The 15,570-nt window shown below is 27.0% G+C and overlaps 1 protein-coding gene across 1 annotated transcript; it reads left to right on the forward strand.

The window, feature by feature from the left end:
* The first annotated feature begins 9,197 nt into the window (after positions 1-9,197).
* On the forward strand, positions 9,198-10,683 carry LOC135130852 (nucleoporin Nup43). Its single transcript, XM_064058294.1, has 3 exons — positions 9,198-9,731; positions 9,779-10,247; positions 10,302-10,683. The coding sequence occupies exons 1-3, from the start codon at positions 9,510-9,512 to the stop codon at positions 10,664-10,666; spliced, it is 1,056 nt and encodes a 351-aa protein (XP_063914364.1). The 5' UTR covers positions 9,198-9,509; the 3' UTR covers positions 10,667-10,683.
* The last annotated feature ends 4,887 nt before the right edge of the window (positions 10,684-15,570 follow it).

Raw genomic sequence — 15,570 nt, forward strand, 5'->3', positions numbered from 1 at the left:
TCCAGCAAAATTTCATAGCACCATATGTAAAATTTAAAACAGAAGAAAGACAAAAAGCAAAAAATGATTTTGGTCTAAGTTGGAAAGATGATAAAAGACACCTGAATTTGGGGTTTATGAATCCGTGTTGAATTTTTATTTGATTTTTCAATGTCTCGATCCCAGTTTTTCAGTTCAATTTTTCGATTTCTCGATATTTTCGTTGTTTCACTTTTGGGATTTTTCAACATTTCGATTCTTCAGTTTTATTCTATTTTTCCATATTTCAGTTTTGAGATTTTTCAACATTTCGATTGTTAAATTTTTCGATTTCACGATTTTTCCCCTTCGATCCCTGCATTTTTCTATACATACATCAATTTTGGGATTGCTCAATTTTTTTATTCTTCAATTTATATTTTTTTTAAATTTTCGATTTCTTGACTTTTTATTTTTCGATTTCTCTCAATTTTCCGATATTTCTGTTTTATTTTTTTTCAGTTTTTTGATTTTTCAATTTTTGGGGCTTCTGAATTTTCGAATAATCAATTTTTCGTCTTTTTCAGTTTCCCGATTTTTTTTAGTTTTCCACTTTTTCAATTCGATTTTCGGTTTTTCAATTCATTTTTTCGATTTTCCAGTTTTTCGATTCAATTTTTCGATTTTTCGATTACTCCATATTTTCGTTATTTCAGTTTTGGGATTTTTCAACATTTCGATTCTACAATTTTATTCTATTTTTCCATATTTCGGTTTTCAGATTTTTCAACATTTCGATTCTTAAATTTTTCGATTTCTCGATTTTTACCTTTTCAATTTTTCGATTCTTAAATTTTTTGATTGGTTTTCCTCTTTTCAATTTTTCGATCACTTCATTTTTCTCTATATCAATTTTTTTATTCTTCAATTTATCGTCTTTTTATTATTTTCGATTTCTTGACTTTTTATTTTTGGATTTCTCTCAATTTTCCGATATTTCTGTTTTACGATTTTTCGGTTTTTTGATTTTTCAATTTTTGGCGCTTCTGAATTTTCGATTAATCACTTTTTCGTCTTTCCAATTTCTCGATTTTTTTTACTTTTCTACTTTTTGAATTCGATTTTCCAGTTGTTCGATTCAATTTTTCGATTTCTCGATTTTCACCTTTTTAATTTTTCGATTTTTACATTTTTCGATTTCACGATTTTTCCGTTTTCAATTTTTCGATCACTTCATTTTCTATACATACATCAATTTTGGCATTGCTCATTTTTTTTTATTCTTCAATTTATCATTTTTTTTTTAATTTTTGGTTTCTTAACTTTTTATTTTTGGATTTCTCTCAATTCTCCGATATTTCTGTTTTACGATTTTTCAATTTTTTGCTTTTTCAATTTTTGGCGCCTCTGAATTTTCGATTAATCAATTTTTCGTCTTTCCGATTTCTCGATTTTTTGACTTTTCCACTTTTTCAATTCGATTTTCAGTTTTTCAATTCATTTTTTCAGTTTTACAGGTTGTCGATTCAATTTTTCGATTTTTCGATTTCTCCATGTTTTCGTTATTTCAGTTTTGGGATTTTTCAACATTTTGATTTTCAATTTTATTCTATTTTTCCATATTTCGGTTTTCAGATTTTTCAACATTTCGATTATTAAATTTTTCGATTTCTAGATTTTCACCTTTTCAATTTTTCGATTTTACGATTTTCCTCTTTTCAGTTTTTCAATCACTTAATTTTTCTATACATACCTCAATTTTGGGATTGCTCAATTTTTGTATTCTTCAGTTTATCATTTTTTTTTAACTTTCGATTTCTTGACATTTTATTTTTGGATTTCTCTCAATTTTCCGATATTTCAGTTTTACGATTTTTCAGTTTTTTGATTTTTCAATTTTTGGCGCTTCTGAATTTTCGATTAATCAATTTTTCGTCTTTCCGATTTCTCGGTTTTTTTGACTTTTCTACTTTTTCAATTCGATTTTCAGTTTTTCAATTCATTTCTTCGATTTTCCAGTTTGTCGATTCAATTTTTCGATTTCTCCATATTTTCGTTATTTCAGTTTTGGGATTTTTGAACATTTCGATTCTTCAATTTTATTCTGTTTTTCCATATTTCGGTTTTGAGATTTTTCAACATTTCGATTATTAAATTTTTCGATTTCTAGATTTTCACCTTTTCAATTTTTCGATTTTACGATTTTCCCCTTTTCAATTTTGCAATCACTTCATTTTTCTATAGATACCTCAATTTTGGGATTGTTCAATTTTTTTATTCTTCAATTATTTATCATTTTTTTTAATTTTCGATTTCTTGACTTTTTATTTTTCGATTTCTCTCAATTTTCCGATATTTCTGTTTTACGATTTTTCAGTTTTTTGATTTTTCAATTTTTGGCGCTTCTGAATTTTCGATTAATCAATTTTTCGTCTTTCCGATTTCTCGATTTTTTTACTTTTCCACTTTTTCAATTCGATTTTCAGTTTTTCAATTCATTTTTTCAGTTTTCCAGTTTGTCGATTCAATTTTTCGATTTTTCGATTTCTCCATGTTTTCGTTATTTCAGTTTTGGGATTTTTCAACATTTCGATTCTTCAATTTTATTCTGTTTTTCCATATTTCGGTTTTCAGATTTTTCAACATTTCGATTCTTAAATTTTTCAATTCCTCGATTTTCACCTTTTCAATATTTCGATTCTTAAATTTTTCGATATCACGATTTTCCCCTTTTCAATTTTTGATCACTTCATTTTCTATACATACATCAATTTTGGCATTGCTCATTTTTTTTATTCTTCAATTTATCATATTTTTGGTTAATTTTCGGTTTCTTGACTTTTTATTTTTGGATTTCTCTCAATTCTACGATATTTCAGTTTTTTGATTTTTCAATTTTTGCCGCTTCTGAATTTTCGATTAATCAATTTTTCGTCTTTCCGATTTCTCTATTTTTTTTGGCTTTTGCACTTTTTCAATTCGATTTTCAGTTTTTCAATTCATTTTTTCAATTTTCCAGTTTGTCGATTCAATTTTTCGATTTTTCGATTTCTCCATGTTTTCGTTATTTCAGTTTTGAGATTTTTCAACATTTCGATTCTTCAATTTTATTCTATTTTTCCATATTTCGCTTTTCAGATTTTTCAACATTTCGATTCTTAAATTTTTTAATTCCCCGATTTTCACCTTTTCAATTTTTCGATTCGTAAATTTGTCGATTTCACGATTTTCCCCTTTTCAATTTTTCGATCACTTCATTTTCTATACATGCATCAATTTTGGCATTGCTCATTTTTTTTATTCTTCAATTTATCATTTTTTTTTAATTTCCGGTTTCTTGACTTTTTATTTTTAGATTTCTCTCAATTCTCCGATATTTCAGTTTTTTGATTTTTCAATTTTTGCCGCTTCTGAATTTTCGATTAATCAATTTTTCGTCTTTCCGATTTCTCCATTTTTTTGACTTTTCCACTTTTTCAATTCGATTTTCAGTTTTTCAATTCATTTTTTTGATTTTACAGTTTGTCGATTAAATTTTTCGATTTTTCGATTTCTTCATGTTTTCCTTATTTCAGTTTTGGGATTTTTCAACATTTCGATTCTTCAATTTTATTCTATTTTTCCATATTTCGGTTTTCAGATTTTTCAACATTTCGATTCTTAAATTTTTTAATTCCCCGATTTTCACCTTTTCAATACTTCGATTCTTAAATTTTTCGATATCACGATTTTCCCCATTTCAATTTTTCGATCACTTCATTTTTCTATACATACATTAATTTTGGGAATGCTCAATTTTTTTTATTCTTCAATTTATATATATTTTTTTTAACTTTCGATTTCTTGAGTTTTTATTTTTGGATTCCTCTCAATTTTCCGATATTTCAGTTTTACGATTTTTCAGTTTTTTGATTTTTCAATTTTTGGCGCTTCCGAATTTTCGATTAATCAATTTTTCGTCTTTCCGATTTCTCGATTTTTTTACTTTTGCACTTTTTCAATTCGATTTTCAGTTTTTCAATTCATTTTTTCGATTTTACAGTTTTTCGATTCAATTTTTCGATTTCTCCATGTTTTCGTTATTTCAGTTTTGGGATTTTTCAACATTTCGATTCTTCAATTTTATTCTATTTTTCCATATTTCGGTTTTCAGATTTTTCAACATTCGATTCTTAAATTTTTCGATTTCTCGATTTTCACTTTTTCAATTTTTCGATTCTTAAAGTTTTCGATTGATTTTCCCCTTTTCAATTTTTCGATCACTTCATTTTTCTATACATCAACTTTGGGATTGCTCAATTTTTTTATTCTTCAATTTATCTTTTTTTTTAATTTTCGATTTCTTAACTTTTCATTTTTGGATTTCTCTCAATTTTCCGATATTTCTGTTTAACGATTTTTCAGTTTTCTGATTTTTCAATTTTTGGCGCTTCTGAATTTTCGATTAATCAATTTTTCGTCTTTCCGATTTCTCGATTTTTTTGACTTTTCTACTTTTTCAATTCGATTTTCAGTTTTTCGATTCAAGTTTTCGATTTTTCTGTATTTCAGTTTTGGGATTTTTTAACGTTTCAATTCTAAAATTTTTCGATTCTTCAATTTCTCTATTTTTTAGATTTCCGATTTTTCGACTTTTTTATTTTTAGGCTTCTCACCATTTTCCGATATTTCTGTTTTATGATTTTTCAATTTTAAGTGTTTTTGATTTTTTTATTTTTTGCGTTGCTAATTTTCTATTAACCGATTTTTCTTCTGTTTAATTTTCTCATTTCTCGATTTCTCGACTGTTCGATGTTTTGATTGCTTAAACGTCTCGATTTCTCGATTTTTAGTCTTCATTTCTTCAATTTTTCAATTTCTCGAATTTTTATTTTAAAATGTTTCTCAATTTTCCGATATTTCTGTTTTACGATTTTTTAATATTTCGATTTCTCAGTTAATCGAGTTTTCATCTTTTCGAGGTTTTGACTTTCCCATTTCCCTATTTCCCGACTTTTCTTAAACGTCTCGATTTTTCGATTTTCAGATTATTAATTCTTCAATTTTCCGATTTTTCAGGTTTTCTTCAATTTTTCAGTTTTTCGAAATCTTAGTTTATCGAGATTTCGATTTTTCTTTTTTTATTATTTTTCAATGTACCAATTTTTTTTATTTTTAATTTTCCAATTTTTAATTTTTCGATTGTTCAAATTTTGAATTTTTAAGATTTTCTTCGATTTTTCAGTTTTTTGATATTTCAGTTTGGTATTTTTATCGATTCTTAAATTTTTCGACTTTGCGTTTCGATTTCAGGAAATTTTTCTATTCGACCTTCCAAATTTTTCAATTTTTCGATATTCTGTTGTTTTGATTCTTCAATTTTTGGACACTTTAATTTTCAATTTTTTAAATTTTAGATCTTTCAATTTTTTAATGTTTCACTTTCTCGATCTTTCGATTTTTCGACTTCTAGGTTTTTAATTTTTTTTTAAATGTTCTATTTTCTTTTTACTTTTTTTGTCGTGCTTATTTGGCGTATTTGTTTGCTATGTTTTTTGTCCTTCTTCTCTTTTTTTTTGTAGACTTTTTTGTCACTTTTTGTTGGTTGCCTCTTTTTGTTGCTATTTTCTCGCCCTTTTTTGGAAACCTTTCTGTTGTCTTTTAAGTGCCTTTTTTGTCGTCCATTTTTCGTGTTTTTATGGCTTTTTCTTGTTACAGTTTTTTAAATAACTTCTTGAACTTTTATTTGGCGCTTTTTTTAGTCAATTTTTGGTTTTTCGATTTATCGAAATTTCTGTTTTAAATTTTCGTTTTTTTTTATTTTAAAATTTTAAAATTTTTCCATTTTTTAGATTTGTCGAGATTTCGATGTTTTGATTTTTGAAATGTTCAATTTCTCGATTTTTCGACTTTCCGATATTTTGATTTTTCAATTTTTCGATTTATCAATGTATCACTTTTCCGAAATTTCAGTTTTGGGTCTTTTCAACATTTCAATTCTCAAATTTTTCTATTTTCACTTAGATTTTTCAATTTTTTGATATTTCAGTTTTGGTATTTTTCAACATTGATTCTTAAATTTTTCGGCTTTGCGTTTCGATTTCACGAATTTGTTCTTTTCAATTTTTCGACATTTTAATTTTCAACTTTTTAAAATTTCGATTTTCCAATTCTTCGATTTTTCTACTTTTCAATTTTTCGATTTTTAAAATTTTCAACTTTTCGATATTTTGATTTTTCAATTTTTCGATTTATCAGTCAATTTATCCATTTTCCAAAATTTGTGTTTTGGCACTTTTCAACATTTAAATCTTCAAATTTTTCTATTTTCACTTTGATTTTTCGTTTTCTTTATTTTTTCCTTTCGATTTATCAATTTTTCAATTTTCCAATATTTCCGTTTTACGATTTTTCAATACATATTTCAATTTTGGATGTTTCTAAAATTTTCGATTTCTGGTTTAATCAATTTTTCGATTGTTCAATTTGTTGATTTTTCAATTTTTCAATTTTTTAGATTTTCGAGTTTCGACTAATCGATTTCTAATCTTTTAGTTTTTCGATTTTTCATTTTTTCTTCAATTTTTCGATTTCTCAACTTTTCAATATTTTGATTTTTCAAATTTTTGATTTGTCAGTCAATGTATCAATTTTCCGAAATTTCAGTTTTGGAACTTTTCAATATTTCAATTCTCAAATTTTTTTATTTTCGGTTCGATTTTTCGTTTTCTTGATTTTTCCTTTTCGATTTTTCGATTTTTCAATTTTCCAATACATATTTCCATTTTACGATTTTTCAATTTTTCGATTTTTCATTATTTCAACTGTGGGCGTTCCTAAATTTTCGATTTCTGGTTTAATCAATTTTTCGATTTTTCGATTGTTCAATTTCTTGATTTTTCAATTTTTGAAATTTTAAGATTTTGGATTTTTCGACTTATCGATTTCTTAATCTTTCACTTTTTCGATTCTTCATTTTTTCTTCGATTTTCCGATTTATCAATTTTTTGGTATTTCAGTTTTGGTATTTTTCAACATTTCGATTCTTAAATTTTTCGACTATGCGTTTCGATTTCACGAATTTTTTCTTTTCAATTTTTCGACATTTTAATTTTCAACTTTTTAAACTTTCGATTTGCAAATTCTTCGATTTTTCTACTTTAAATTTTTTCGATTGTTCAATTTCTTTGATTTTTCAATTTTTCAAATTTTTAGATTTTCGATTTTTGACATCGATTCCTTAATCGTTCAGTTTTTCGATTTTTCAACTTTTCAATATTTTGATTTTTCAGTCTTTCGATTTATCAATTTATTAATTTTCCGAAATTTCTGTTTTGGGACTTTTCAACATTTGAATTCTCAAATTTTTCTATTTTCGGTTCGATTTTTCGTTTTCTTGACTTTTCCTTTTCGATTTTTCAATTCTACAATATTTCTTTCAGTTTTTCGTTTCTTCATTTTTTCTTCGATTTTTCGATTTTTCAATTTTTTTATTTGTCAATTTATCAATTTTCCGAAATTTCAGTTTTGAGACTTTTCAATATTTCAATTCTCAAATTTTTCTATTTTCGGTTCAATTTTTCGTTTTATGATTTTTCAATTTTCCCATTCTTCAGTTTTTCGATTTTTCATTATTGCAATTTTGGACGTTTCCGAATTTTCCATTTTTGAATTTTTAAGATTTTCGATTTTTCTGCTTTTCAATTTTTCGACTTTTCGATATTTTGATTTTTCAATTTTTCGATTTATCAGTCAATTTATCCATTTTCCGAAATTTCTGTTTTGGGACTTTTCAACATTTCAATCCTCAAATTTTTCTATTTTCACTTCGATGTTTCGTTTTCTTGATTTTTCCTTTTCGATTTCTCGATTTTTCAATTCTCCAATATTTTGGTTTTACGATTTTTCCAGTTTTCGATTTTTCAGTTTTTCGATTTTTCATTGTTTCAATTATTGAATTTCTAAGATTTTCGATTTTTTAATCTTTAAATTTTTCGATTTTTCATTTTTTCTTCGATTTTTCAGTTTTTCGATTTTTTGATATTTCAGTTTTGGTATTTTTCGAATTTGCGTTTCGATTTCAGGAAATTTTTCTATTCGACTTTTCAATTTTTCGATATTCTGATGTTTTGATTCTTCAATTTTTCGACATTTTAATTTTCAGGTTTTTAAATTTTCGATTTTCCAGTTTTTCGATTTTTCTACATATTTTTCAATTTTTCGAATTTTTGAATTTTAGACCTTTCAATTTTTTGATGTTTCGGTTTCTTGATCTTTCGATTTTTCGACTTCTAGGTTTTTAATTTTTTTTTATATTTTATATTCTATTTTCTGTATTTGTTTGCTGTTTTTTTTGCCCTTTTTTTTCTAATTGTTTTTTTCTTACTTGTTTTGTCCAATTTTTTGTCATCGTTTTTTTGCATCTTTTTTGTTGCATTTGTCACCTTTTTTTGACGCGTTTTATGTCCCTTTTTTGTCGTTAAAAAAAAAAAATGTTCTTATTTTGTAGATTTTTCGTAGCGATTTTTTGTTTTTCTTAATTTTTCTTGTCGCTTTTTTAAAAGTATTTTATTCTCATTTTTTTTTTGCTTTTTTTATTACATTTTTTGTGACATTTTTTTCTTTTTGATTTTTCTCACCCTTACCAATTTTGTTGGTGACCTTTTTTTCAGTCTCCCTTTTTCTGTATTTTCTTAATCCTTTTCTTTCTAGCTTTTTTGGTCATTCTTTGCTGTTTTTTTTCCAACTCTTTTGGCGAATTTTTGGCATTTTTCTGGCATCCTTGTGGCTTTCCTTTGTTGTATTTTTAGGAAAACTTTTGTGTCTTTTTTGTGGTCTTTGTCGCCTTTTTTGGAACTTTTTTAGTTCTCTTTTTCGTATTTTTTAAATCTTTTTGTTAGTGACTTTTTGGTCACATTTTTTTATTGACTTTTTGTCAGCTTTTTTGCCTTTTTTTGTGGCATTTTTTGGTCACTTTTTGCTTTTTTTTTAGTCAGTTTATTTTTATTTTAGCCCTTTTTATTGAAATAGGTAGAGTACACTTCAGAATTTTTCACATCTCGGTTGGCCACGCTTAGATTAACTACCCCTAACATTATAAAACGACCTTTAGCAATTTTAGTTATAACTAGAACTGCCCTTACCCTTTTTGAGGTTATGAATTAATTGACATTTGAGCTGAGAAAATCTTATATATTTGACAAGTTGACAGTTTTGGTTGTCATTTTACGTTTTTAACTACTGTGTCCATGTAAATTTGAAAACACCGCGCTTAGTGACGATGTTGCCAACATAAATTTAAATTTATAATTCACTCTGAGATGTGGGATGCGAGTCAACAAAATCATGTTTCAATTTTTTTTATATCGTTGATATTTTAATATTTTTTTTTCAAATTTTTCGAATTTTTTTCTACAAACCTTGAGACAACACAACTGCGATTTAAATTTACCGCTCTCCCTGCACCCTAACGCTGGTTAGAACAGCAGTACCAACATATTTTTCAAATTACAATCTAACCTCACTTTTCCCAAACAGCCCCCTTCGAACAATTTAGCGCTATTTCACTCAAAATGACCCACAACATCCACGGGACGTTCGTCTCCGAGAAAATCAACAAAATCCGCTGGCGCCCCGACTTCATGAACGATTCCCACTACTTCGTAACCGGGAGTTGGGACAACGACCAAAACGCCATCAAACTTTGGGACTTCCAAGAAAACGAAGAAGACGCCGAAATCTACCCCTTCTTAGTCACCGAACTGCCCCACAAAGGCGACATCACCGAGCTTAAAGTGAGTGCCCCCACATCATCCAACTTAAATCACTACATATTTTCTAGTTTTTAAACGGCGACTTTTTCGTGACATCGTCGTCCCAAGGCTCCGTCCACTTGATGAAAATCAGCTCAGAACACGGTCTGGAGCCAGTGATTGAGTCAAAAATCCGTTGGGAAGGCATTCACAAATTCCCGAACGACGAAATCAGTCCTTGTACGGCGTTCTGCACCTACGACAACGACATAGTCAGCGTAGGGGAGGACGGGAATATTAATTTGTTGAATTCGAACAACCAGAACGTCGTTCGCACTATTGAAAACGCAGACAGTTGCTCGATTCATTGTGTCACGTTTTTGAAGCACAGCGAGATTTTGACGGGGAATTTGCGGGGGCAGTTGAAGATTTTTGACATCAGGGTTTCGTCGAATGAAGCGTCGAACACGTTTATGTTGAGTGGGGACCAAGTGTCGCCGCTTTGTTTGCAAAATCACCCGACGCAGAGGCATTTGGTGGTGGCTGGGGATGAGGAGGGTAAAGGTTTTAATTTTTTAATTCATGGTAGAAGTAATGGTGTGATTGTTGTAGGGTCAATAACCATCTGGGATTTGCGCCAGAATACTTACCCGGTGAATTTACTGGATGCACATGAGGGGGGAGTTATGGAGATACACTTCCATCTGGATCATCCGGATCAGTTGTTTACGTGTTCCACAGCTGGGGATATTTGGCACTGGTCGCCGAAAAGTGGGGGCGTGTCTAGTTTGAGTCTAGGGAATGCGGAGAATATTTGGTTGGCGTCGGAGACCATTAAAAATAAGTTGGACGTTTTTACCCTTATGCCCAAGTTGCATAAGCCTGTTAATAGTTTGGATGTTAATAGGAACAAGGTTTTGTGTGGGTGTGATAATGAAGCGATTTATTTGATCAATGGAGTTAACATTTATAAATAAACAGGTTGCAATGATTGCTGTTTTGTTGTTTTATTTAGATTACGTTGTGCAATGTGTATAGTTGGTTGCCTACATTTAGTAAGTATGTATAATTCTTGTTTCTGGTGTTGGGGACCATACTCATGGGTGCTGGTGTTTTTTACTTCCTGAGGGTAAGCTAAGGAAGTATTGTAATCGAGTCCATCGGACGACCGACTACTTTTATGTTTTCTTGACGTTCCATGACCCCTACACAGTACGAAAAAATGAATAGTAAATGGTATTTAAATTTTATGAAATAACGTATTTACCCTTTTGTGGTTTACAATTTTGTCGAATAAATGTTATGTAAATGTTAAAAATTAACAGTTTATGGATCCGTGTTGAATTTTTATCCTAGACATTGAGATTTTTGAAAAAGCTAATCAAAATTGTATAACAATTATTCGATTTTTCAACTCTCGATTTCTCGACTTTTCGATTTCTTATCTTTCGATTTTTTAGCTCTTCAACTTTTAGAAATTTTCAGTCTTAGATTTTTCGATTTCTTGATTTTCAATTTTTCGATTACTTTGTTTTTCGATCTACCTACTTCAATTTTGGGATTTATCAGTTTTTCGCTTCTTCAATTTCGGGATTTTTTATTTTGCGATATTTTCCACAATTTTTTGATTTTTCATACATATTTCAATTTTTGACGTTTGCTAAATTTTCGATTTCTGGATTAATCGATTTTTTGATTTTTCGATTGTTCAATTTCTTGATTTTTCAATTTTTGGATTTTTAAAATTTTCGAATTATCAATTTTTCAATATTTCAATTTCGGGATTTATCAACACTTCGACTCTTAATTTTTTCGATTTTGCATGTCGATTCTTCAATTTTTCGACATTTTAATTTTCGATTTTTTTAATTTAGATTTTCGGATTTTCCAGTTCTTCGATTTTTCTATATTTAAATTTTTACAATTTTTAAATTTTCCGGTTTTTCAATTTTTTCTATTTATTGATTTTTAAATTTTTCGATTACTTCGTTTTTCCACACCTACTTCAATTTTGCGATTTTTCAGTTTTTCGCTTCTCCAATTTTCAATTTCTTAATTTTTTATTTTTCGATTTTTCAATTTTCTGATACATATTTCCGTTTTATGATTTTTCAAATCTTCAGTTTTTCGATTTTTCAGTATTTCAGTTTTTGGCGTTTCTAAATTTTGGATTGTTCGGTTTCTTGATTTTTCAATTTTTGGATTTTTAACATTTCGATTTTTTGATTTAACAATTTTTCGATGTTTCAGTTTTTGATTTTTCAACATTTCGATTCTTAAATTTTTACGCGATTTCAGTATTTTTTCTTTTCGATTTTCCAGTTTTCCAACTTTTCGCTTTTTAAAATTTTTTATTTTTACATTAATTTTCAATTTTTCAGTTCTTTATTTTTTCTTCGATTTTTCAGTTTCTCGATTTATCAATTTTCGATATTTCAGTTTTGGGTTTATCTAATTCAACATTTCGACTCTCAATTTTTTCGATTTTGCATTTCGATTTCTAGATTTTTTCTAATTCGATTTTTCAATTTTTCGATATTTTGATGATTCGATACTTCAATTTTTCAACATTTTAATTTTCGATTTTTTGAATTTTAGATTGTTCGACTTTCCAGTTCTTCGATTTTTTATGTTTAAATTTTTAGAATTTTTCAATTTTTCGGTTTTTGAATTTTTCTAATTCTTGATTTTGAATTTTTCGATTACTTCGTTTTGGGATTTTTCAGTTTTTTGTTTTTCTTCAATTCCAGGATTTTTTAAAATTTTCAATTTCTGATATGTATTTCCGTTTTATGATTTTTCAGTTTTTCAATTCTTTAGTTTTTCGATTTTTCAGGCTTTCAATTTTTGGCATTTCCAAATTTTGGATTGTTCGGTTTCTTGATTTTTCGATTTTTTGATTTATTAAATTTTTCGACGTTTTGTTGCGATTTCACGAATTTTTTTCGACTTCTCAGTTTTCCAAATTTTCGATTTTTAAAATTTTTGATTTTTCGATAAATTTTCGATTCTTTATTTTTTCTTCGATTTTTCAGTTTCTCGATTTATCAATTTTTCGATATTTCAGATTTATCAACATTTGGACTCTTAATTTTTTTGATTTTGCATTTCGATTTCTAGATTTTTCTTTTCCGATTTTTCAATTTTTCGATATTTTGTTTCAATTCTTCAATTTTTCAACATTTTGATTTTCGATTTTTTGAATTTTAGATTTTTCGATTTTCCACTTCTTCGATTTTTCTTATTTACATTTTTGACGTTTCTAAATTTTCGGTTTCTTAGTTTTTCAATTTTTGGATTTTTAATAGTTCGAATTTTGATTTATCAATTTTTCGGTGTTTCAGTTTTGGGATTTTTCAACATTTTGTTTCAGAAATTTTTCGACGTTTCGTTGCGATTTCACGAATTTATTTTTCGATTTTTCAGTTTTCCAATTTTTCGATTTTTTAAATTTTCGATTTTTCGATTCGTCACTTTTTCTTAGATTCCGATTCCTAGATTTTTTAATTTTTCGATATTTTGATGATTCGATTCTTCAATTTTCGATTCTTCAATTTTTCAACATTTTAATTTTCGATTTTTTGAATTTTAGATTTTTCGATTTTCCAGTCCCTCGATTTTTCTAGATTTAAATTTTTAGAATTTTTAAATTTTAGGTTTTTCAATTTTTTGATGTTTCGATTTTTCGATTTTGCGACTTCTTGGTTTAAAATTTTTCGGTTTTTCAATTTTTCAGTTTCTTGATTTTCAATTTTTCGATTATTTCGTTTTTCGACACCTACTTCAATTTTGAGATTTTTCAGTTTTTCGCTTCTTCGATTTCAGGATTTTTTAAAATTTTTAATTTCTTCGATTTTTCAATTTTCTAATATTTCCGTTTTACGATTTTTCAATTTTTCCATTCTTCAGTTTTTGGTATTCGGTTTCTAGGTTTTTCAATTTTTGGATTTTTAAAATTTTTAATTTTTTGATAAATTTTCGACTTTTCGATTCTTCATTTTTTCTTCGATTTTTCAGTTTTTCGATTTATCAATTTTTCTGTATTTTAGTTTTGGGATTTATCAACATTTCGACTCTTAATTTTCTCGATTTTGTGTTTCGATTCCCTGATTTTTCTTTTCCGATTTTTCAATTTTTCGACATTCTAATTTTCGGTTTTTAAAATAGAGATTTTTCGATTTTCCAGTTCTTCGATTTTTCAATTCTTCAGATTTTAGAATTTTTAAAGTTTAGATTTTTTAATTTTATGATGTTTTGATTTTTCGCCTTGTCAGTTTTACATTTTTTGGTTTTTACAATTTTTGATTTATAAATTTTTCAAATTTTCGGTTCTTAAATTGTTCGCTTTTTTTAAATTTCGATTTTTCAATTTTTCCATTTTTTGGATTTATCGAGATTCCGATGTTTTGACTTTTCAACTATTCAATTTGCCGGTTTTTTGACATTTCAATTTTTCTATTCTCAAATTTTTCGATTTATCAATCAAGTTATCAGTTTTCCGAATTTTCAGTTTTGAGACATTTCAAAATTTCGATTCTGAAATTTTTCTCTTTTGGCTTCGATTTTTTGTTTTCTTAATTTTTCCTTCTCGGTTTTTCGATTTTTAATTTTTCAATTTTTAGAATTTTTAAATTTTAGATTTTTCAATTTTTTGATATTCCGATTTTTCCACTTCTCGGTTTTGGATTTTTCAGTGTTCCAATTTTCCGTTGTTTAAAATTTTTGTTTTATTGATTTTTCAAATTTGTGGGTTTTTAAATTTTTCTTTTTCGATTTTTCATATTTCGATTCTTCAATTTATCGACGTTTAAATTTTTGATTTTTGAAATTTTATTTTTTTTTTTATTTTTCGCTTCTTCGATTTTTCTATTTTCCAGTTTTTAGAATTCTTAAACTCTAGATTTTTGCAATTTTTTCACGTTCAATCTCTCGATCTTTCGATTTTTCGACTTGGCGGGTTTAGATTTTTAATTTTTTCAATTTTCCAATTTCTGAAATTTTTGATTTCTCGGTTTTATATATTTTTGGTTTCCAAATTTTTCGTCTTTTTAATTTCCGATTTCTTAAATTTTAGATTTTTCGATTCTTCAGTTCTTCGATTTTTCTATTTTTTAGTTTTTTGAAATTTGAAATTTTAGATTTTTCTATTTTCTCACGTTTCGGTTTCGCGTTCTTTCGATTTTTCCACTTCTTCCACTTTTTCCACTTTTTTATACTTGTATCTGTATTTTCTAAATGTAATATTTTGACGACCCAATGTACTTATATTGTATGCTAAAGGGTAGAATAAAATTATTATTATTATTATTATTACTTCTCGGTTTTAGATTTTTCGACTTTTCAATTTTCCGATTTTAAAAATTTTTCATTTTTCGATTTCTTAGTTTTTCGGCTTTTCGTTTTTTAGATTTCTCGACATCTCGATTTTTCGATTTTTAAAATTTTTCAATCTTTCGATTTCTTGATTTTTCAAGTTTTCGATTTGTCATTTTTCAATACATATTTCAATTTTGGGAATTTTTCAATTTCTGGATTTTTCAATTTTACGTTGATGCTCGATCTTTCAATTTTTCGACTGCTCGGTTTTGAATTTTTCGGTTTTTTTTATTTTTTGATTTTTAACATTTTTGATCTATCGATTTTTCAAGTTTTGAGTTTTTAAATTTTTCACTTTTTTAATTTTCAATGATCTAGTTTTTTGTTTTTTGATTTTTTTTTTATTTTTCACTTCTCCGATTTTTCAATTTTTCAATTTTTAGAATATTTAAATTTTAGATTTTTTTATTTTTGACGTTTCGGTTTCTCGATCTGTCGATTTTTTGACTTCTCGGTTTTAGATTTCCCAATTTCTCGAAATTTCAGTTTCCAATTTTCAATTTTC

The sequence above is a fragment of the Zophobas morio genome, unplaced genomic scaffold (assembly GCF_036711695.1).
Source record: "Zophobas morio isolate AGI-343-1 ecotype UQ-CSIRO unplaced genomic scaffold, CSIRO_AGI_Zmor_V1 ptg000018l, whole genome shotgun sequence".
NCBI classification, from domain to species: Eukaryota; Metazoa; Arthropoda; class Insecta; order Coleoptera; family Tenebrionidae; genus Zophobas; species Zophobas morio.

Coding starts and splice junctions, on each gene's coding strand:
- LOC135130852 (XM_064058294.1), top strand. CDS start 9,510: ATGACCCACAACATCCACGGGACGTTCGTCTCCGAGAAAATCAACAAA. Junction 9,732..9,778: donor GCGACATCACCGAGCTTAAA/GTGAGTGCCCCC, acceptor CATATTTTCTAG/TTTTTAAACGGCGACTTTTT. Junction 10,248..10,301: donor GGTGGCTGGGGATGAGGAGG/GTAAAGGTTTTA, acceptor TGATTGTTGTAG/GGTCAATAACCATCTGGGAT.